This window comes from Aspergillus alliaceus (genome assembly GCF_009176365.1).
Source record: "Aspergillus alliaceus strain CBS 536.65 unplaced genomic scaffold BDW43scaffold_40, whole genome shotgun sequence".
NCBI classification, from domain to species: domain Eukaryota; kingdom Fungi; phylum Ascomycota; class Eurotiomycetes; order Eurotiales; family Aspergillaceae; genus Aspergillus; species Aspergillus alliaceus.
The window spans coordinates 26,550-48,345 of NW_022474723.1; the positions used below are offsets into that span (position 1 = coordinate 26,550).

Below are 21,796 nucleotides of genomic sequence, written 5' to 3' on the forward strand. Positions count from 1 at the left end.
AAAAGGAAGAGGGCGGGGTGGAGCGAGAGAGAGAGAGAAGGCCCATAATCAGAAGACATAGATCTCTCTGAATTGAAAGTTACAGACTTTTGTGGTTGAGCGATTTCACTTGATTGAACTGATTGATTAAATTGATTGATGGACCCTAAAGATAAGATCGGCCCGTATCATTTCTTGTCCAAGAACAGTTTGGCTTTGAATGGGTGCCGAGACGATCCGCCGTTTTTTCCGGCGTCTCGTGCACTCCCTGTCGGGTAGCCTTGGCCGCTTTCTTACCCGTTCTTTGTCTCTTCCCTCTGCACGCCTTTTTCTCACTTCCAGCTTGACTTGCTTTTCGTCTCTCTCCTCTCCACCTCTTTCTCTCGTTGTCTATTGATCAAAATGTTTTCCCTAAGGACAGCGCAGTCCGCGCAAGTAAGTTCCTAGGCAGCTCCAGTCAATGGCTGAGTTAAATTGTCCTGTTCTCGTTTTACCCTTGGCTATTGCCTACTTCCCTTCCGCCCGATACAAACGAAGTTCACAAGAGTCTCCTTTTTCCCTTTTTTCTTTTGTTGTTTAACTTCTATCCCCTTCTCTCCCTCATTTTTCTCTATTAGTCTTGTAACAAGATCAATTCCACGTCTTGGATATTTCATTGTCATTTTTTCGGTTCATTTTATCATTTTTTCTCTCTGTTTCTTATCTTTGACCACCATACACGTCCATCTATCATGTGTGATATTTTTTCTACCTCGTTCGCTAACGTTCATCTTGCCAGACTTTCCTCCGTCGCTCTGCGGTGACAGCTCCCATTGTCCGCTCCACCGTCCCAGCAAGATGTATGTTTCCATATATTTTCCGTATAAAGAATGCTTGTTTCGGTTGACTCGCGAATTTTAGCTTTTGCTAGTGTTCAGTCGGACATCTTCAAGCCGACCAAGTATGGCGGAAAATACACTGTTACGCTTATTCCAGGTATATTTACATATTTCATACATCCCTAACATTCGCTGCCGGATGTGCTGACGCATACACCTCCCCTCTGATCAAAGGTGACGGAATTGGGGCTGAAGTCGCCGAATCGGTCAAGACTATCTTCAAGGCCGACAATGTACCCATTGAGTGGGAGCAGGTAGATGTCAGTGGCGTGGATACAGGTAACAAGCACTCGGAGCAACTCTTTAAGGAATCCATCGCTTCGCTCCGCCGCAACAAGCTGGGTCTCAAGGGTATCCTCTTCACCCCCGTTGAGCGCTCGGGCCACCAATCTTTCAACGTTGCTCTGCGGCAAGAGCTTGATATTTTTGCGTCGATTGTTTTGATCAAAAACATTCCGGGCTACAAGACACGCCACGAAAATGTTGACCTTTGTATCATCCGTGAGAACACCGAGGGAGAATACTCGGGCCTTGAACACCAGTCTGTCCAAGGCGTTGTTGAGTCACTCAAAATCATCACTCGTGCCAAGTCTGAACGTATTTCCAAGTTTGCTTTCGGCTTTGCCCTTGCAAATAATAGGAAGAAGGTCACCTGTATTCACAAGGCGAACATTATGAAACTGGCCGACGGTCTGTTCCGTAGCACTTTCCACAAGGTTGCCGAGAACTACCCCACTCTGGAAGTCAACGATATGATTGTCGACAATGCATCTATGCAAGCCGTGTCCCGGCCCCAGCAGTTTGACGTCATGGTCATGCCCAATTTGTATGGTGGTATCCTTTCCAATGTCGGTGCCGCCCTTGTTGGTGGACCGGGCGTTGTCCCTGGCTGCAACATGGGTCGTGATGTCGCCGTGTTTGAACCCGGCTGTCGCCATGTTGGGCTTGATATCAAGGGCAAGGATCAGGCGAACCCTAGTGCTATGATCCTCTCTGGATCTATGCTTCTGCGTCATCTCGGCTTGGACGACCACGCGAATAGAATTTCCAAAGCTGTGTACGATGTCATCGGTGAAGGGTGAGTGATCTCTGGCTGGTATCATTCGTCCTATTACTGATATTGTCGCCCCCAGTAAAACGAGGACCCGTGACATGGGTGGACAGGCTACCACCCATGAGTTCACCAGGGCTGTCCTGGACAAGATGGAGGTTGCTCTGTAATTGAGAATCTCTGTGCCCGACTAAATCGCTATTCTCATGATAATGAAAGCTTGTAGTAGGTCGCTCAGTGAATGCCGTGCTGGCTACGTGGACTTGTCTCTTTACTGTGTATTGTGTTCACACTGAAGCAACATCGACGGTGGCCTACTCATAACTGAGGTTCTAGACAATCTTGTGGAGCTAGGGCGTGTAAAATTATATGCTATGATCCTGAAAATAGAAAAGTCGTTTCAATCATTCACCAGCAGAATATATCCGCCTGATATTCGTCACGTTGCAATGGCACGCCGTCCAGGTAGAGATGTGGTTCAAAGGCCCAGATCCTAGCAATAGTCATTTTAGGCCGAACTCTTTAAAAGCAGCAAATTTGGGCTCATAACTCATAACCCCACCCAATTTGGTTGAGTACAGAACACCAAAAGAGCTAGTCCGATTCATGAGCGCCTAAAGGACTCAAGGCTAGTTTCTCAGCTGGATGAAACTGGCTGCGAGCTAGTAGTAGAGCAGGCAAAACGTCGTTTGTGGACCCTGCTCAAATCAGTACTGATGTCCGTTTGTTCTCTCTTTCTCTCTTACACGATGAGCCGAAGCACGAAGGCTATATCAACTTTATCGTGCGTATGAAGCCAACCACGACCGTCCAATCAAAAGGCGGGACGTCGCTTTCTGCCAGTGTACTTGGAATTCTGTTTCACAATCTTGCCCTTTTTCGTCATCTGTTCCTTTTTTCGCATAATCCAAGCCTTATCACCTTTGCGAGACGATAGCGTTCTTCCGTGCTCCGTAGCCTTTCTTCTAACGTCCAAGATATTAACATCCTCCATACCATTCACGACGCCTGTAATATCGCCTTGTAGACCGCCACCGCCAACAGTTAGAACGAGGTATATTTTGCTGTTTTTGGTCCCAGGGTCATCTTCTAGTATACCTGCCCCGAAGCCAGCTTTGACGGCAGCACTGCTGATCATTGTTCGCTGTGCATCATTTTTGGGGTAGAATTGACAAACAGCACGACCTCCACGTCGTAGACTAGCATAAAGACCCTCAAAAAAACGTCGTAAACGTCCTTCAGGACTAACGTCACTCGTCTCAGCATTACAGAGCCACTGGATAGCACTGATACTGATAGCTGCATCAAAAGCGCCGGGGCGAAATGGTACACCTTGTCCGACGTCAGCAAGAAACAAGTCCCCTTCTACGTCTCGTTGAAGCGCGATATCAAGCATGCTAGGCGAGATATCCATGCCTATCCAGGTATGAGGCCCACCATGTTCAGGAGGCACTGCAGAAAGAATTTCGCCGGAAAGACCGGAGCCACAGCCAACATCAAGAATCAATGAAGGAGATCGAAGCTCAAGAAGCTCAAGCGCTCGATTGGTCATATCGGACTGTATGTTACGAATTCGCGATGATGTGGTATATTTGCGAGATTCGTTGTCATCATAGAAGAGGTCAGGAGGCCTTCAGTTAAAATTCTCGGTTAGTGAAGAGTTAGTCCGATATTGATGGCTGTGAGAACGTACAAGATATCCTCAGGACGTGACATGGTCGCTAAATAATGTGAAGTTTCTTCTCGTTTCTCAGCAAATAGACGTATCACCACATATATATGCCTTCTTTAGAGTCAAGAGTTGAGAAGATAAGCTCAATGAGATATTCAGATCGTAAGTTCAGAAGAAAAGAGTTGAAGGATAGAGCGACTCTAATAATGATATATAGCTCAAAAGAGATCGGAGTGGAGTAATCGGCGAGATATTTTAAATTTTTTGTCTCTCCTTTTTTGAGCAGTGCTTGGGTGAGGGACGGCTAAGTTGGTGCCTTACAGTAGTACTTTGAGGCCTGAGGCATAAATTCACTTCACTGACCTTCATTGGTATCGTAGCGGTGGACTAACTACACTTTTAACAATTAATCGTCCTCAACTTCCGCTAATCTACCCCTCCATCGACTTATATATCATAGGCTCTAATGACCCAATCGATTTTCTCGTTGCAAAGAATAAAGACCCTTCAGATTTTTTTTTGTTTGCGCTCTTTTCAACCTCCAACTCCATAGATCACAATCACCGGAGCTACGGTAGCACATCAGCTTCCCAACATGTGGATCCTACCATTGCTAGGGTATTTAGGTGTTATTGTAGGATTCTCATTTCTTACTTTGGCTATAGGTAAGACGTGTGCGAGCTGCCTTTCTAGACGGCTAGCAATATTATTCGCGGTTGCGAAGCCAGATATACACAGCTGTGATCAGTACTGATGTCGAGCTTGACTGACGCACCTCTAGCCTCTGGGCTCTACTATCTGTCGGAGCTTGTAGAAGAACATACGGTCCTCGCGCGTCGGCTTTTGACCCGTTTGATATACAGTATTATCCTCATCCAGGTTCTTCTGTTCGTGTTTGATCGGTTTCCTTTCTCTTTATCTCTGCTCAGTATCGGCTCGCACATCGTTTATGCGAGCAATCTAAGGAGATTCCCTGTCGTCAAGTTGTCGGATCCCCTTTTCATACTGTCTTGTGTTCTTGTTGGACTAAACCATTGGCTCTGGTTCCGTTATTTTTCGAAACCCTTACCTGCCTCGCGAGCTGCATCCAACTGGCGCCAACCATACCAAGCCAATGTGGAGGATATGCCGACTTTCACTGAAGTCGCGTCTTATTTTGGGCTTTGTGTCTGGCTGGTCCCCTTTGCGCTGTTTGTTAGCCTCAGTGCGGGTGAGAATGTCTTACCCAGCATAGGATCCGAATATGCTACGGGTGGCCACGTTTCAACCGCAGAGCTCGCTCGAGGTATGTTACCTTCAGATGGGAAATCCAAGAACAAGGGCATGGCAAAGGTTCTGGTGGATAGTGTTCGTGACTGGGTCAAAGAAAATGGCGAACTGATGGGATTTTGGAGGGGCGAACGCTCAAAAGTGTTCTGAACCCTATGTATTACTTTAACCGTCAAAGCCACATTAATGAGTAATTTTATGTTCCCGTCTAGTTTAGCTAATGGAACTGGTCACTCTTGACAGAAACAATAAAATAAAGAACAGCATGAGTTAGTTGGTCTAGCTTAAGTCCGGATTCATACATCTTTATGGCTCTAAATAGGCGGAAACTCGATGCATTGAAAGCCTTGCAGGTATTGATATAGATATATAAATAAACGGGTATATTACATTTTCTATTTCGTACTGCACCCTGCACCGTAAGTGAACCCCAACACAGAAAGGCATAAGAAGGCCAAGAACGAAGGGGAGAACAACCTACGTAATGGATGGATGGACAGTCTGTACAAATTATGCATAGCACCATCCTCTGCACAGGTTACAACCGGCAAATAATTGTCCTTTTTGACACAAGGACAGACGAACGAGAGGAATTTCAGACAAGGAAGATGATAGCAAAAGCGCAAGAGCCATTTCAGATTGACATTAGTATTAGATATTCTGTTGGGGTACTTAGTTAAATGCAGTCAGGTTTGTTGCCGTATATTGAGTCATTTCAAGTTCGTTCAAATCATGATTGGTCTTGATCGTTGAGACAATGCCATTGTACAAGACCAATGGGAAAGCAAAATGATTGTTCAGGAGGGGCTCAAATAAGAACAGTGTGTATATGAGAACTTTAGAAAAGAAAAATAAAATGGAGTACCAGATCAGACTATCACCATCAATTTAGTAACTTCCAGCAAAACTTAGCGGGATTTACTCACCGTCGTCACCGCGTGCAGAAGGAACAGAGGAGTTATGGTTTACCTCCATAAAAAGGAGTGAGCTCTCCCTTCTCTTTGATTTGATGGAACGCGAAGCTTCAAGATTTGGAGCCAACGTCCTGTTCGTTGTGGGCGGAGCCGCCTGTTTCTGATGATTACTTTCTAGGAAGTTGTTCGAGGTCTGTTCGTAACCCCATTCATCACGGCCATGAGAGTCTGTCTGTTGGCGGAAGGCAGATTGGGTTTGTGAAGGAGTGGGCATCTCTGCCAGTACCTGGCATTGTGCAAAACGAAAATTCTCTGGAGATGTAGAGTTATCTACAGCAAGCTCCTTGGTGTCTGAATTCGAGCCTGGTAGGTCGCCAAAAATTCCCTCAAAGGCAGTGAGGAACATCGAGAACACGGGGGCTGGAATGTTTAGCGTTGGGGCAAAAACTATGCCGACGTTCCTGACTGTCATTTTGTTGACATCGGAATTGTTCACGATGATTATTAGAAACTGAACCAATGCTCGCAGCAAAGCCAGGTTTGGCCTTGGGAGTCGATGGACAAGTGAATTAAATGCCGCGATCTTACTTTGCCTTTCATTGAGCTCTGACGCATGGATCATTAGTGTCAATATTGCAAATGGGATTCCGTGCTTACCAAGCACACGCAGAAACTCGATATGAAGTTCGCGAGTCAGTACAGTCGTGGGTAATTCTCGCAGATATTGTTTGAACAGCGAGGCCACGGCATGTACATCGTAGTACTGATCGTCGGCGAGGAAGTCAACATCTCCCTCAGTATTAAACCGTTCTTTCAGCGCTTTAACGACGATATTTGACCCGCTTAACCGAAATATCCCTTCCTCTGATTCTGCACCCTTGGCCTTCAAATACTCGATGCAACGGTAGACTACAGCAGGTAAATCAACGTCAACACTTTGCGGCGCGCAGAACTGTACTGCCTCCACTAATGGAATCCCAAAGACCGGTCTGACAAGGTCTCTCCTATCACCTGGGGTAATACCATGGGGCTGAGTTGACTGAATTGACGAAGAGTCATAACTTGCTTGTAGCTGCGAAGCAAGGTCTACTGACGATCTCGTGCGGAATCCCCAAATGCTGCGTTTTTTCTCTTTAGTACTGCTAGCTGACTTATTACCCCACGCTCCCGCGTCTTGGATTACCGCCCCATTAGTCGGCCCAGATATGATCCTAGACGATAGCTGGCCAGGGTCCACCAAATGATTTGTTGCTTGGGTTGAATCGGTAGGATCAGTTGATGAAATCTGGGGGGAAGCGGGTGACATGAATCCCTGTTGCTCGAAAGGTGGCCCAAATACTGGAGGTTCAGCAGGAACGGCATCCTCATAACTGAACCCTTGAACTATATCGGTACCTTCAGGATCCGGAGTGTCGGCTACTCTGTAATTCTTGTTTCCGTTTGAGGGCATTTCGGGTTCGACCGTCGTGTTGGCCAGCTGAGTTCCAGCGACCTGTGTTTGGGTATTGGATGATCCATTATTGGAACCTTCGTTCTCGGAAAGCCCTTCTACATATTCCAAGAGTGCCTCCACCCAAGAATCTCTCTCCTCGTCACTCTCAGCGCATAAAACATGTCGCACAAGAGCCGAAGAATCCTTTTTCTTGGGTTCCAAGATGAGGAAAGCGTGGCGATATTGATTATCGTTGTCATCTTCGCCTCGTGCAGGAGAGCTATATTGGCCATTTGCGCTCTGCGACTGTTTGCCAATTTGAGCGTTGTAGATTTTGATGGTTCCAAGGTGAGGGCCGCCTGGCGATTCAAAGTATTTTAACTCTGGGCCACGCAAAACGAAATACCGAGCCTTCCAACCGCCAAAATTCTTGCCTCTTTTTGTCAAGTAGCCTTCTTTTCTGGGCTTTCCATCGGGGCCACGTAGAATGTCAGAACTAGGCTGTTGATAACCTTTTATCAAGCTTGTTTCATCGTCTCGTGGCTCAATGGCATCGGACGTGAGAAACTGGCAGATAACCAGAGCCGCCTGTTCGTTAATAGGAGTATCGAGAAGGGATTCGAAGTAAAAATTTAGCGCGGCTCGCCTCGAATCCACCTTGGCCGGGGAATGTCCACTGAAGATGGATCGGTCTGGTAGCTTTCCAGCGAAACTAGATAACTGTTTTACTTGGTGATCGAGATGTGGAAGGGCCGCGATGACCTTTTCAACACGCCAGAGTTCCAAGTTTTCGGATCGTAAAAGGATGCTGAGTGTGAAAACAGGCTCCTCCTCTGAAGGCCTAGACGCCAAGTAGCTGTTTCGCGAGGGACGGAGTCGCGATGACGACACTTTAACTAGAATCAACGGCAGCGCATTAGGAGATAGTAAAAGGCCTGGGTAGTCCTCTGAAACTAGTCCTTGATAGATACCATTTGGTTTTGCCACTGTGAATCTAGAACTATCGAACCCAACAGCAGCGTCGATTGACCGACCCGCAATGTCATTTGGAAAGCTGGGGTGTGCAGCGCTAAGGGGGGTTTGATACTTGCTGATATGAGGAGATATAGCTAATCCCGAAAGGCTACTTCCTGACACCATCTGCGGGGCCATGTTGATCATTTCTCTGGGTAATCGAGGTAAAGGAGAGTTTGGGGGGCGATCCTCAGGCCGTGGACTGATAGGCAAGCCAGGGCTCTTCGGGGCCCTAATGACGGGGAGATCGCCGAGAGTCAAGCGAGGGCTCAAAGGGGTTGAAGACTCAGATTTCTCGCTGATTGGTGCTGTTTGCTGCTGCAAGTCATTCGCAGGGGTCATCATTGATTGCAACGACTCGTCCTCTGAAGAGCCAAAAGCGATTCTCTCTCTTGCCAGGGCAGCTTCGCGTTCTCGGTCATCATCATCTCGTGTTTTTCTCCGTCCCCGCTCCATGGGCAGTTCATCCACTGTCAAAATATCCTCATACTCGGATTCCGAGTCGTATACCTCTGGATGGTCCAATATCGCGCGTTCTCCTTGGCCCAGATTCAAAGGTGCAGGCGGAGGCTTTCGCACTGGATGGGGAACTCTCTGTTGTTTATCTTCACCCGACACCGTATCACTAACAGGGGAGCTAGAGCTTGCTAACGAGCTTGGACTCGCAGTCGCTAACTCTTGCCGAGAATATCCTAACGGCGGGGGTTGTTGCGAACCTAATCGCCGATCTAACTCGCCTGTATGACCTGTTGAAGAGTTCTTGGTCAGATTGTCCGGTAAACCGCCCACGACCACGTTCTGGGATCGGATAGTGCTCGAGGATTGGTCTCGCCCGCTAGAATTGGGACTATATGGAGATACGCCTTGAGGCTGTGAGTCCCTTTGCCCAGAAATCGCTTGTTTAAGGGTTGTATCTTCAATTTCGGTAGTTTTATGCTGTAAGTGTTGCTCGTTATTCGATGGTAAAGATGGCGATGAACTTTGTAACTCCTTCAGCTTCTTCCTATATCGCTCTTTCTCTTTCAAAGAACGCTCAAGATCTTTATTTAACCCAAGTATAAGCGTCCTCTGTTTATCGACCAACCTCCAAAGCTGCGAATTTTGAGATGCTGCATGATGCTTCTCTTTCAGAAGATGTATGATTACTGCTTCGGCTGACCCTGCAGTGGCGATAAGATTCTCTATATCAGCTTGGCTTAGAGCTGTAGCATCGAATGAAGATTTATGGGGTTGCGAGGCTGAAGAGAGAGATGATATCGCAGAGTCGATTGAGGAAGTGCGGGGCATAATGCGTTGCCCCGATCGCTCCCCAGACATCGAGACAGACGATATCGGAGAGGATGTTGGAGATTGGTTCGGTTCCATTGGTTCCGAAGGTTGACGATGCTTGGTAGAAACTGTTTGTTCGGTCATATCTTTTTCATACTGTTCAGGTTTATTCAAGTGTGGGCTTCCAAATGCGCTCGATGAGACTTGACTGGCACTGGATGGAGGAACCGGAAACGCCGCATAAGCTATTGGGTGTATAGTCGACTGATTCGGGGGTGGAGAAGTGTAGCCAAATGAACTCGTTGACTGGTTATTCTGCAAGGTGGGTTGGTGGGGTGACTGGAGGCAATAGCTTGTATATAAGGGAGATGGTGTAGGTTTACAGAGAGCAGCAATGGCCACAGTCCCAGGCAAGGCCTCTCCGTTGGATCGTGGTTCCAGATAATCACGGGGGATGAGATCTCCAGTAAATATTGAATGCGAAGATGAATGATATCTCGCTGAAGGTGACCTTAGGGGGCTTGTAGGTAGCTGGTTGGTGTTGTTGCAATTATCATTGCTACCCTGTCGCAGCTTCGGCGACATGGCAGGTTGTTTAGGAGTTGGAGCTCAATTAGTAAATGTGGAGCGCTAGAATATGGCGGTTAATTGATTGGCACCGCTCAGGGGTTGGGGTACTTCCATTACTACTAGTACTAGTACTGAATACAAGGAATACAAGGAACAGTAACAAAGGCACTGAGAAAATGAGTTAGATACATAGATGAATTACAACATGATATTATCACCGCTTGAAGTTACTAGACACTATCATTGCCTACAGGTATGATTGCTAAGGTAGGCTAATAGTAATGTGTTAGTAGTCTCCTTCCCATACTTAGTGAATACAGATAGTAAGGCTCGGGAAAATAGCGAGAGAAACGGAGTTGAGCTTACCTGTACATGCAACTGAACCTACCTTCGTTTTTGTTTGTTCTTTCCCCATCGCAGTAAACTTATTGTCATTCAAGGTTGGAAGTACTCCGTATTGGAAATTGAAAGGGCTTACGGAGTACAGCTTAGCGTTTGGTACTGTACTATTACGGAGTACCGATCTGTACGTAGAGCTCAATATGGAAAGAAGTTATTTTTCCACTATATATTCTTCATTCAATTCTAAATTTTATATGGGTTTCTTCGCGCTGCAGAAAGTATCTTATTTTTTTTTATTCCAAAAAAGGATCAGAAAAACCTTGTCTTTCTATATTATGAATTATTTACCTTATAACCATTAGAAAATGAATAGAATAATGCTACGATCTATTTTTTATGATCATACATACTGTGAATAGATATCTAAGACGCTAAGGCTTAATAAAAACCGAACAAAATCCTATGCTGAGCTGTTGCCACTATCTACCAGTGCATCGATTTATTTTACAATGACCACCGCACATTCGGATCTTTATCTACATTATTAAGTAGGATGTTTTAAAAGGTAGTAGTGTACATATTCGAGGGAAGGGGGATGAGTAGAGATCGTGATAGGAGCCTAGGCCCTCCCAATGCTAGGAAGAAGAGTTGAATATAAATATAAATCTCAAACAAGAGTCGAGGGAATCTGGATGTCTATTCGTCGACTAAGGTGCTCAAAACGCTTTTGATCTCGGTAACGCCTTTAGTGTCCAGACCTTGAACGCCAGGGAACCATACATAGAGGGGGAAAATTTTGGATGGTAATACAAGTCATGCTATATTTCCGGCCATGCCCATAAAAATAGCCTGAGCAGCTAATTGGAGGGACCAAAAACCTACCTTCTTAAAACGTCGCTTGCGTGCTTGCTCATCAACCACATCTCGTGCGAATGCATCGTACACCTGCGAGACATCAGCGTGCCTTACTCTAACATTGTTGGAAGAAAGATCGTAGACTCACCGCTGCTGAAAGATCGTCCATTAAGCCGCTATCGAAGATAGTCCAGCTACCATCGAAATCGCCGACTCGTTTGACAAGACGGCAATTAACAGGCATGAAAGTACGACGCGAATTGATGTATGCCACTATGGGTCGGATGAGGGCATTGTTTATATATGAGAGATCTCGCGTGAAAAGAGGAACAACTGCCCTAACATTGTTCAAATGTAGTCGTAAGTCGGTGACTAGGAATCGCCGATCGCCCTCAGAAACCGTCTCACCAGACCGAGCGGGAGCTTCTGATACGGTATCACGATATTGAGTAGAGGTGACAGTAGCTTCTAGTCGATCGTAAATGCCAGCCATTACTTTGGTCAAGCTTTCATCATTCTCTTCTGGAAACATGATATCGGCAACAATGTCGACGGTTCCCTCATGGATCCATGAAAATGGCCCCTGCACTCCGCGGTTTAGATGATCAATATTCAGACCATCAATGCGTATTCGGTTATGCTTCTTCCACGGGCTCGTTCTGCCACCCTCTTCAATACCATTGTCTAACTGTGCTCCGGTGAAACCGTGGGTCTGCCGTGGATGAATAGTGAACAAGGAGTTGTCAAAAGACCCTGACATCATATTGGCTGACATGAAGTCATAAAACAGCCATTGCTTTCTCAATTGGGGCAGATCGCAAGAAAATATACTGATAGGGAACGGCCTAAAATTATCTGGCTGGTAAACTGTGACTAGCACATCGCTCATTTTGAACGAATCAATCTCGAAGTCCCCGGGATTGTGTTCATGCCGGTATGATTTTGGATCAAGGTCATCATCTGACCAATAAACGAATCTGCGGTCGACCACACCCCGTATCCCTTTCACCTCGACATCGCGCAGCAGTCCTTTGCCGTTGATCCATTTTGTAAATGACAATGTAACATTGACAGTCTCAATTGCCAGGTCGAATTGCGTGTAGTTTGTATCCTCTTCGGCCGATGACAGCCGCTGATCCAACAATTCCGTGGTAGGCCGGTCATTGAGCGCTGCGGCCGCAGCCACAGCAGCAGCAGTTTTGGGGGAGCCTTTGCTAACGTGGCCTGTCCCCTGACCGGGTCGTCTAGAGACAAAGACATTCTTAAACGTAATTACACCATCCCTCCACTTGGGGACAATCGCTGACTCGAACACTACTTTCACCCCAGACGATTTCGTGAGATAATTACCTATCCATCCAGCCAAGGTTTCTGTATAACTTAGCAGCAGATCGCATACACAATCATGCGGATCTCGAACATACCTTGGGCGAAAACCGTGTTGATGGCGATGATCAACAGGGAGAAGAATGTTGTTGTGCCTAAGACAACCCAAACAACATGACCTAATAGAACCCACGAAAAGAGTGCCGTTATCTCATCGAGATTAAAAGGTCGAACACTTCGAATTGAGAACCACTTGAATCGTACTTTAAGTCGAGACCAAAAGCCATTGGCTGCAGCTAATAGTTCCTCTTTTGTTGGCCGATGTAACTGTGGCATGTGTGGTAGACGGTCAATTAGATGGCGCCCTGACTGTTGCTCCTCAGGCATTTCCTGCTTTGACCTTGTCTTCTGGATAGTAGCACCATTTTCGGGAGACTTAACATTTCTGATAGAGCTTCCATTGCTGTATTTCAAGGTTTCATTATGCGCTTTCGTCTTCGGTGGATCATCCTTACTTGCGGGGATTCCTCTTGGCGATGCATATCTTGATGAGCCATGAAGAAGCCTTCTATCGAACTTGTAGGTCCTATGCGTGACATGCGATATGATCTTTTCTGAAGCCACCGCACAGGTTGTCCCAGTCTCTACTGCAGTTGAGTTTGGGGCTATTCCAAGTACAAGAAAACTTCCGGAAGCGAATCGTTTGGTGATCTGCGTCGTCTTGCCGGGAGGTAGGGATGATATCTTTCTAATCTGTCTTTTAAACAAAATGTCGCATACGACGTTGCCCGAGCTTGCTATATCATATGAAAGTGGTGTGCGATTTGTCCGGAGTCCACGCCCAAGGAAAGGATTTGTAGCTTCCCAGAAGCTGGTGTACAACCTGCGTCCGAAATTGCCAGCCATTATTGCCGTCACATGCTGGAAAGTGTACAATGGGAAGGCGAAGTCAAAAGCCTCTATATGAGTTTAGAGGGAAAAGAAGCCTTCAATACTTTCCAATACCTTCAATGGGAAGGTGATAGACAAATGTATGTTTTTCGGACAAAAATTGCATGAAATCATGGACCCGTCCTAATACAAGTTTGTCTTGTTTGCAACTGAAAACTTAAGATTTCCCACTATCTCCACCATTCTTTTACAGTTCTTGAAAATCATTACCAGCAACTCAAGCAAAATGCCAGCACCTACAGCACTCAAGGAGCCTGATCAAATAACAACGGTCGAAGAGCCTGTTGTTCAACCCTCTATAAGTTTGTTTCATTCGCCTTTCCAATGGTCACGATCAGAATACTAACCTAACCCACTCAGATCAAGATGACGAAATTTTAATCGATGCCCAAACCTCAATGGAGGAAAAAACACCAGCATTTGCCTCCACGGACGAAAATACTCAAGACGCCGATATGCGCATCGATGAGGAAGGACGTCCGGTTTTCACAGCAGCAAAAGATACCAATACTGTATATCGAGTGGAAACTCGGAAGGTGCCAGTTCCGCCCCACAGGTTCTCACCCCTCAAGGCTTCATGGAGTAGAATATATCCTCCCCTAGTTGAGCACCTCAAGCTACAGGTTCGCATGAATATTAAGAGCAGGGCGGTTGAGTTACGTACTTCCAAATTCACCACCGACACAGGAGCACTGCAAAAGGGCGAAGATTTTGTTAAGGCTTTCACTCTCGGGTTCGACGTGGACGACGCTATCGCATTGCTCCGACTGGATGACCTGTATATTCGCTCATTTGAAATTCGCGATGTTAAAGCATCGCTCCATGGAGAACATCTTAGCCGTGCGGTCGGACGAATTGCGGGCAAGGATGGCAAACTGAAGCACTCTATAGAGAATGCCACTCGCACTAGAATTGTCCTAGCTGATCAGAAAATACATCTATTGGGTGGCTATCGCAATATACTGGTTGCACAAGAGGCTGTTGTTAGTTTGATTCTTGGAAGCCCACCGGTACGCCAACCCATCCAGCTCACTGGAAGTACAAAAGCTGACTTACAACAGGGCAAGGTATATGGTAACCTGCGCAAGGTAGCATCACGCATGAAAGAGCGCTTTTAATGCCTGTGTGCAGCAGACTTTTCTTACCCTGGATCTCTATCTCTACCTTTTTTTTGGACTATGATACTGGCGTTCTAAGGCTGAACAGAAAATGGTTTCATGATAATTGACTTTATGGTGAAAAGCGGTTTGCACTAGAATTATCCTATCCATGTTATCATAACATGAGTAACGAATTTATCGAAATGAACTTGATGAAGTACAGCGTCGAGGAAAAGCTCGTTTTAGTCCTTTTTCAGCGGAGTGTAGATCTCTTCTATCCCACGATGCGTAATAATCATCATTTGCAAGCCATCTCCCACTTCAATGTGTCGCTCCACAGCGCTGGTAAACGCATCTCGCACGAGCTGCTCCACCGTCTCTCTCGGTAACGGCTCAGGCTTCTTCGGTTCGAGAGCATGCCCGTCTCCGCTACCGGGGATGTACTGGTTTTTGAAGTTGACCTGGTTATCCAGGAATGGCATGATCAAACTCGCCGCAGATCCAGCTGCTCTGCATTGTTCTCTTTCATATGAGCCTACCGGATCGTAGCTGTATAACGCTCCTTTGCCCTCGTCGTCCAAGCCGGCCAGAATAGCATGCACATAATAGGGGAAGAACCGCTTTTGGTATAGGATAGTCGACAATCGCTGAGCACATGCTCTGACAGACATAGGTTTCCCGTGCTGATATTTGTACATCTTGACCACTGCATCTAATCGTTCTTTGAGTGCTTGGCCATCAGCAGCGAAGCCCACAACCGACAAAAGAATGTGGGCGCCCTCGCCACTGTCATCATCACCGCCAATTTTGAAAACCTTAGGAACATAGCGAGAATTGATGTTATATCCTGCCACCGAGCGAGTGTCTCCAGCAAGAATAGCGAAGTCAGCACCTGTGATACCCAAAGTCGAGCCACCGTTGTCAGTGTACCTAAAGATATAGGTTAGTTCTAGTGTCCAGCCCATATATAGAGACCGAGCACATACGGATAAAATGAGTGTTCCTTGTTTGGAGCAGTGGTTGGCTGAGAGAAGGAGTAGCCGACAGCCTCGTTCTGAGGCTGGTTCCCCATGAAAGACATCATTTTGTGTGGGGATATCTTAGTATCAATAAGAGCTAGTGGATCACTCAAAGCCAAGTTCAAAGTAGGATGAAGGTAGTATTGGATGGCCTAGATTGTTTCTGTATTTGAGTGAATCTCGATCGTGGGAAGAAGTTAAGTAGCTGTTGGATGGAGCTACTACTGTTACTGTGACGCGGTGCAGTTGCCTTTGCTTATATAAGCTAAATTTAATAGGTAACTAGGTTAACTTTCCACCACAGCACAGTACCTATTGGAACACTGCAAAGCGACGCACTTATGACTGCTTCTTCTGCCTATATTGAACAGTACAGAGTTAACATCCAATTATACTGTACAGCTTACGATACGAGAGTGCACTCGGACACTTGATCGGTGCTAAACATTCAATTATGTTAGGTCTTGGAGCGTACGACAGCAGCAGCGAGGATGAAGTGGAGAGAGAAGCCTCCACACCAACGAAGGTAGTACTTACGATGCCTATTTCTGCATGAGATTGAAGCTAAGTATATTTAGCATGAGAATAAGAGACAGCCAGTTGAACTCTCGACATCAGCAAGTGAGAGTATGTCTCGCACCCGCGGATACATGTAGTTGCTACATCTAATCACATAGTCGCTTTTAGCCCTACCAATATCTAACAATGCACCAAACCGGCCAGAAACGGCTTCGAACCGAGAACTTAGCAGTCCTATCGTTGGGCCGTCGCATAAAGAAGCACAGCCAGAGTCGCACTTCCCCAACGAGCAATTTCCCTTGTCCACTTCTCGTACATTAGTTCATGACTTAACACTACCACCGGTGCCGAATTTAGATATTCCCTCATCACCACCTGGTTCACCTGATGCCAAGGCAAATGCGAAATTTGCCCATTTTCTATCTTTGAAGAAACAAGATGTTCACTTCAACGAGAAGTTAGCTCTCTCAACATCGCTCAAGAATCCTAGCCTACTTAGAAAACTGATGGAACATGCGGGCATCGACGATCAGGTGCAATACTCTACCTCTTTACCGCTTGAAGTATGGGACGTGTCAAGTCTACCAGAATGGGGATTCAAAGAGGAACTATTGAAGGCACAGAAGGCGGTTCACCAAAAAGCTGAAGAACAGCGGATTACAGCCCAGAGAGACACGATTCACTTCGTCGCTGCCACACCTACCGATTCAGATGGTGTGAGGTCTGCCCCCGGTTCACGAATAAGGCCAAGGTGACTCTTCGTGGACATGATCGAAACCTCCACGTATTTAGGAATTTTTGGAAAGGGAAGGCTATTCCCGGAGCCTAGGGAGTCAATAATTAACGCTAGAGAAATTCCTCGGACGGCCGATGTAGATGTGCTATGTGCAAAGGAGCACGAGCGCCTCTGAAGGGCAATACTGCTCCCGACAGCCCATGTTGATCTGTAGGATTACCTCAAGTCACGGTCCACATCTAGTATATCTATAGTCTGACAAGGCTTCTGCGTCTAATCTTCGCTCTACTTATTTAAAATGAAAATATCGCACGACAAGGGCCTTTTGGAGGGTTTATAGTAAAAAACTGTGAAGTAGATTGAATTAAAATAGATTAGAATAAGAGACGAGTGCACAAAAAAGTAGTTACTATTTGGTTCTCGCTAAGCGCGACTAATTCCGATAAGCGCGCCACGAGTGGCTGTTGCTAACGTAAGGGCAGTGAGCTCCGTCAGCTCTCTACTGCCTAGCTTCAACGGAGTGCGTATCACCCCGAACCGACTACCTAAACCGCCAAACCAAACTCTTCCACCAAGTCACCCTCTCATAATTATCATCGCCATCACCTGCTACTGCTCTATTCATTACTCTTTGCTTCATCATAATCACCCCTTCATCATGAACCACTACCCAGAAGTCTGGGGTCGGGTAAGTGCCCAGTTACGTGAGTGCTGTGCATCTCTAACTGTCTACCTTAAGCCTAGGGATGATATCTACGGGCCGTACAATTCGTCATACCTTCAGACCACTGGCCCAAAGACCCACACCCAGTCCCCTGCTGTGACTGGGACGTCGGTAATAGCAGTCAAATTCCATGGCGGTGTTGCGATCGCTGCCGATAACCTGGGTATGGCCCCAGGTCTTCACTCTCATGTGGGAGGCTTGTAGAGACAAGGTACTGACAACCACAGCCTCATATGGATCTCTCGCTCGGTTCACCGATGTTAAACGCCTGCGCGTGTTCAGCGAATCTGCCGTGATCGGCTTCAGCGGCGATGTATCAGACATGCAATACATCGATCGTCTTCTGGAATCTATCGACATCAGAGAAAACTATTCAACACATGGTAACATGCTGAACGCAAAGAATCTGCATACATACCTCTCCAAGGTCCTTTACAAACGTCGCTCCGAATTCAACCCACTCTGGAACCATATTCTCGTCGCAGGGTTTGACGAAGACAAGAAACCCTTCCTCAGCTCCGCCGACCTCCTCGGTACTACCTATTCAGCACCGCATCTTGCAACTGGGTTTGGTGCACATCTTGCTATTCCAATCCTTCGTCGTTTATTCCCAGAGGAGAAGCCCCTCGAAGAGATCAGTAAGGAAGAGGCAGAAGCTGCTTTGAGAGAGTGCCTTAAAGTCTTGTGGTATCGAGATGCGCGAAGCTTGGATAAGTATTCGATTGCAGTGATCACTAGTGATGGAGTCGAGGTTAAGGAAGACCAGGCGATCGAGGCCCAGAGCTGGGCCTTTGCTGAATCCATCAGGGGGTATGGAGCGCAGGTCAATTAGATTTCTCTTTGAGCGTACTGCAAGGACTTTTCTAGCAAGGATCTAGCAAATACATGAATTGATAAATTTCAACCCGGCGCACAGAACTTTTAGTAACTGGGCTTCCATGACAGACCTGCATTCATCGTCTCGAAGAATATCCATGTACTGAGATTTATCTAACTTTTATGACCTCTTCATAGTTTAGAGTCTGGCTTGTCAAAGACAACTCGATCAACGCATGATCCCACCCTTCCAGACTAACCTCAACTCGATCGCTATCTTTGTACTATAATGGGGTCTCCGGCCCATCCCCACTCCTTGTGGCCTATAAGGAGACATGAGATTTATTCCACTCCTAGGAGATCGGGACAGAAAGAAGGAGACTTCGAAATGGAACTTACGTTCCAGTGAAGAACAAATCACCAGGGAGCAGAGTGGTGCCTTGGGAGAGGAATGACACCGTCTCGGCGACCCCGAATATCATATCTTTAGTCGAAAATGATTGGACTATCTGCTCATTGACTATGGTTGATATGGTCAAAGCGTTGGGGTCGCAGATCAACTTTGGGAGTGACGATGCCTGGACCAAAAGGTGCCTAGCCATCGAAGCCCTTCCCTGATCCCCATTGCCCTCCGCCACGTTTGAGTTGCCAATCACGATGAGAAACATCGTTTCCTACGGTATATCCGAGCACACCATCCAAATCTCGGTCTTCGCAAATATTTTTGGTTTACTTACCAATAACAATAACCAGCTCGCATTCATAGTCCAGTCCCTCACCATCTTGCGCCACAGAAGACACTGGGATATCATCATGCGGACCAGTAATAGATGTGATTGGCTTGTAAAAGAGGACAGGATAGGCGGGTGGGGAGGTTGGATTCTTTGGCATGCTGCTCATAGTTCAGTTCCAAACAGCGCACCGTTGCAACATCCTTCCTCGCCAATGGTGCGGGGAGCATTTTCACATCGGCAACTTGGTCTGTGACTCGATGTTGACCAAGGATATCCCCTTGAATTACATAGGCCTTAGTCACTTTGCCAAAGTCGCCGACGCCAGTAGGCATAATGGCATCGCCGTAGTAAACGTGACCATCTTTGGCCAGAAAGCGGATGAGACGCTGTATGGAAATAAATGGGTCAGCCTATGGGGGGGTTGGTATGAGACCTAAAAAGGAGCAAGGTCAAATGCATTTGTATGACTTAATTGCTTTGTGCATATCTTCAAGAGGTTTAGTGACAGTGACATCTCTGTATATGTGCACCATGAATGAACATACGTAATGTATGCTCCTACTGGATTAACTTACCGAGAATGTAGTCATTGCCGCATCGTATACCTCTTAAATCCCAGATGGGAGTAGAGGATAAGACGGGGGAGAATTTATCCCGCTACTTGTATTGCCCTGGAAGATGTCATACTAGAGATTCATTTATTTTAACCTACCTACATTCATCTCTTGGCCGGGAGTAGGAGATACCCGCTTCCCCAGACCGGCCCGCTCACTATATTTAGTTTGTAGTACCCAGTACGGTACTGTACGTCCAACTAGTCCTGTCTGGGTACGGGCTTACACATAGGTTCCGTACGGTACGATCCTTTCCCTACCTTCTCCATCACCCATATTACCATCCAATGACGCCCTGAGCAAAGTCTTTCGAGATAGTTGCGGTGAATCATGGTCCGCTTATCAGGCCTCCAAAGGGAGGCTTTATCCCTCTATCGGAAATGCTTGAGACAGATTCGGACAAAGCCCCTCGTGAGCAAGCGAACTCTTCAATTGAGCATTTGATATCTATTCCTGTATTTCGACTAATAGGTTTTTCCCACCGTGATCTAGGAGACGAGGAGTAATTTTAGGCGCTATGCCAGGTATCTTGGCTCTGGTACGGCTGAAGGCTCGTGTAGAAGTTGCTGATGGTAAACAGGGCGGAATTTCAAAAACACCTTTCTGTCAGCAAGAAGGATTTTAATGCGATAGAGTACTTACTGCGCAAAGGCCACAGGCAGCTCGAAATATACTCCTCCCCGGGAATTCGCAACATCCAGTAGCGTGAATGATCGATCGGGTTTGGCGCAAAGAGTATACCACAAATCCACATATCCAGAAGAGAGGGGTAGGGGGACGGGAAGAAAGGGAAATTGTACGTACCATGATGTATGACCACAATATCTAGACCAACGTAGTCTCACGACGACTCGTGCTTGTTCCTGAATTCTCGTTATCATGTGACCTAAGGGAGTTTGAATGCCATCGAAGGTTCGCGCGGTTTCCCGTAGCTAACAAACCGACAAGATAAATGCCGCTTATCTTATCGACCTATCGCGGAGTAACTATGTTCGAAGGCTCTAGAGCCATCCAGTGATCTCTAGAAAATACTAATATGTGCTAGAGCATTCAGTTTGCTTATACATACAAACAGATTGGCCATGATAGTTCCTTCTAGATAAAGGTTCATTGTATATATACATATAAGAATGACAACCAGCTTTACGTCGTCTTTCAAGATTCAATTTCTACTACACAACCCTATTCCTATACCACCAGCTATCAAACCAAACAGTTACTTTTCTTGGGCTGATATCATTACACCTTAATCTCAGAAGAACCTTACTCCTACAACCATCAAATCTTGGACTACTGTATATCTGGCCTCAGAAATGGCTTTCTTCACGCACTTCTCCGGCGACTTCGCGCCCTTGTTCCACCTACTCGACGACTATGATGTCCATCGCTCCTGCCGCCCGAAGCAAAGGTCCACGCCTGTTCGCTCCTTTACACCCCGGTTTGATGTCTACGAATCAAATGATAGTTACTATCTAAATGGAGAACTGCCGGGGGCAAATCAAAACGATATCGATATCGAGTTCACAGATCCCCATACACTGGCCATCAAGGGCCGTGTAAAGCGTACCTACAGCGATGATACATCCAACACTAGCGAAGTTTCTGAGGAAGCATCTTCTGCCAATGCTCTTCAACCGACAGTCGAAGATGAAGATGAATCAAGCAACGCACCACGTGCTAACTCACCGATCGAGTCTTCAACAACGCAGATGACCACACAAGAGCAGACCAAACCACGCTACAAGTATTGGGTCACCGAGCGCTCAGTTGGTGAATTCCACCGGGTCTTCACTTTCCCGACGAGAGTGGACCAGGATATAGTTAAGGCTTCTTTGAGGGATGGGATCCTCTCGGTCATTGTCCCTAAGGAAGCCGCCCCGACGTTGAAGAAGATTCGCGTCGAGTAAGACAACCGTTGGGCGTTCTTGCAGCACTCGTTATGGAACGTCGTCTATAATATTCCGAGATGCTCGGCTATGTTGATAACTTCATCCTAAGGTTGCTTTAAGCTG

At 46.5% G+C, this 21,796-nt stretch overlaps 12 protein-coding genes across 12 annotated transcripts; 6 read left to right on the top strand and 6 right to left on the bottom strand.

Moving 5' to 3' along the window:
* The first annotated feature begins 142 nt into the window (after nucleotides 1–142).
* BDW43DRAFT_155237 (isocitrate dehydrogenase (NAD(+)) IDH1) lies at nucleotides 143–2,400 on the top strand. The gene is made up of 5 exons (XM_032038529.1): nucleotides 143–414; nucleotides 758–818; nucleotides 880–954; nucleotides 1,032–1,935; nucleotides 1,991–2,400. Exons 1-5 carry the CDS (start codon nucleotides 382–384, stop codon nucleotides 2,076–2,078), a joined length of 1,161 nt encoding a protein of 386 aa, XP_031897490.1. The 5' UTR covers nucleotides 143–381; the 3' UTR covers nucleotides 2,079–2,400.
* Nucleotides 2,401–2,722: 322 nt separating this feature from the next.
* Nucleotides 2,723–3,624, bottom strand: BDW43DRAFT_313693 (18S rRNA methyltransferase BUD23; the record flags this gene model as incomplete). The annotated part of the gene is made up of 2 exons (XM_032047666.1): nucleotides 2,723–3,539; nucleotides 3,602–3,624. The coding sequence occupies 2 exons, from the start codon at nucleotides 3,622–3,624 to the stop codon at nucleotides 2,723–2,725; spliced, it is 840 nt and encodes a 279-aa protein (XP_031897491.1).
* A 298-nt stretch (nucleotides 3,625–3,922) lies between these two features.
* Nucleotides 3,923–5,033, top strand: BDW43DRAFT_155309 (uncharacterized protein). Its single transcript, XM_032038530.1, has 2 exons — nucleotides 3,923–4,245; nucleotides 4,362–5,033. The coding sequence occupies exons 1-2, from the start codon at nucleotides 4,176–4,178 to the stop codon at nucleotides 4,997–4,999; spliced, it is 708 nt and encodes a 235-aa protein (XP_031897492.1). The 5' UTR covers nucleotides 3,923–4,175; the 3' UTR covers nucleotides 5,000–5,033.
* A 734-nt stretch (nucleotides 5,034–5,767) lies between these two features.
* On the bottom strand, nucleotides 5,768–9,496 carry BDW43DRAFT_302194 (GTPase-activating protein BEM3; the record flags this gene model as incomplete). Its single annotated transcript, XM_032045197.1, has 2 exons — nucleotides 5,768–6,369; nucleotides 6,421–9,496. The coding sequence occupies 2 exons, from the start codon at nucleotides 9,494–9,496 to the stop codon at nucleotides 5,768–5,770; spliced, it is 3,678 nt and encodes a 1,225-aa protein (XP_031897493.1).
* A 1,476-nt stretch (nucleotides 9,497–10,972) lies between these two features.
* BDW43DRAFT_284295 (mitochondrial distribution and morphology protein) lies at nucleotides 10,973–13,732 on the bottom strand. The gene is made up of 2 exons (XM_032042844.1): nucleotides 12,670–13,732; nucleotides 10,973–12,616 (listed from the first exon to the last, which is right to left on the bottom strand). The coding sequence occupies exons 1-2, from the start codon at nucleotides 13,475–13,477 to the stop codon at nucleotides 11,361–11,363; spliced, it is 2,064 nt and encodes a 687-aa protein (XP_031897494.1). The 5' UTR covers nucleotides 13,478–13,732; the 3' UTR covers nucleotides 10,973–11,360.
* On the top strand, nucleotides 13,614–14,752 carry BDW43DRAFT_155344 (pre-rRNA-processing protein PNO1). Its single transcript, XM_032038531.1, has 3 exons — nucleotides 13,614–13,824; nucleotides 13,883–14,532; nucleotides 14,584–14,752. Exons 1-3 carry the CDS (start codon nucleotides 13,749–13,751, stop codon nucleotides 14,638–14,640), a joined length of 783 nt encoding a protein of 260 aa, XP_031897495.1. The 5' UTR covers nucleotides 13,614–13,748; the 3' UTR covers nucleotides 14,641–14,752.
* A 112-nt stretch (nucleotides 14,753–14,864) lies between these two features.
* Nucleotides 14,865–15,706, bottom strand: prs3 (proteasome core particle subunit beta 6; the record flags this gene model as incomplete). The annotated part of the gene is made up of 2 exons (XM_032045198.1): nucleotides 14,865–15,552; nucleotides 15,609–15,706. 2 exons carry the CDS (start codon nucleotides 15,704–15,706, stop codon nucleotides 14,865–14,867), a joined length of 786 nt encoding a protein of 261 aa, XP_031897496.1.
* Nucleotides 15,707–15,878: 172 nt separating this feature from the next.
* BDW43DRAFT_284305 (HCNGP domain-containing protein) lies at nucleotides 15,879–17,250 on the top strand. The gene is made up of 3 exons (XM_032042846.1): nucleotides 15,879–16,167; nucleotides 16,220–16,268; nucleotides 16,329–17,250. The coding sequence occupies exons 1-3, from the start codon at nucleotides 16,096–16,098 to the stop codon at nucleotides 16,913–16,915; spliced, it is 708 nt and encodes a 235-aa protein (XP_031897497.1). The 5' UTR covers nucleotides 15,879–16,095; the 3' UTR covers nucleotides 16,916–17,250.
* A 211-nt stretch (nucleotides 17,251–17,461) lies between these two features.
* On the top strand, nucleotides 17,462–18,773 carry pre4 (proteasome core particle subunit beta 7). Its single transcript, XM_032038533.1, has 3 exons — nucleotides 17,462–17,584; nucleotides 17,636–17,783; nucleotides 17,848–18,773. Exons 1-3 carry the CDS (start codon nucleotides 17,555–17,557, stop codon nucleotides 18,450–18,452), a joined length of 783 nt encoding a protein of 260 aa, XP_031897498.1. The 5' UTR covers nucleotides 17,462–17,554; the 3' UTR covers nucleotides 18,453–18,773.
* Nucleotides 18,559–19,214, bottom strand: BDW43DRAFT_155417 (fumarylacetoacetate hydrolase family protein). The gene is made up of 2 exons (XM_032038532.1): nucleotides 18,836–19,214; nucleotides 18,559–18,759 (listed from the first exon to the last, which is right to left on the bottom strand). The coding sequence occupies exons 1-2, from the start codon at nucleotides 19,102–19,104 to the stop codon at nucleotides 18,666–18,668; spliced, it is 363 nt and encodes a 120-aa protein (XP_031897499.1). The 5' UTR covers nucleotides 19,105–19,214; the 3' UTR covers nucleotides 18,559–18,665.
* BDW43DRAFT_155481 (uncharacterized protein) lies at nucleotides 19,215–20,008 on the bottom strand. The gene is made up of 2 exons (XM_032038534.1): nucleotides 19,746–20,008; nucleotides 19,215–19,556 (listed from the first exon to the last, which is right to left on the bottom strand). The coding sequence occupies exons 1-2, from the start codon at nucleotides 19,758–19,760 to the stop codon at nucleotides 19,248–19,250; spliced, it is 324 nt and encodes a 107-aa protein (XP_031897500.1). The 5' UTR covers nucleotides 19,761–20,008; the 3' UTR covers nucleotides 19,215–19,247.
* A 994-nt stretch (nucleotides 20,009–21,002) lies between these two features.
* Nucleotides 21,003–21,782, top strand: BDW43DRAFT_155517 (Hsp20/alpha crystallin family protein). Its single transcript, XM_032038535.1, has one exon. It carries the CDS (start codon nucleotides 21,098–21,100, stop codon nucleotides 21,689–21,691), a length of 594 nt encoding a protein of 197 aa, XP_031897501.1. The 5' UTR covers nucleotides 21,003–21,097; the 3' UTR covers nucleotides 21,692–21,782.
* Nucleotides 21,783–21,796: the final 14 nt, after the last annotated feature.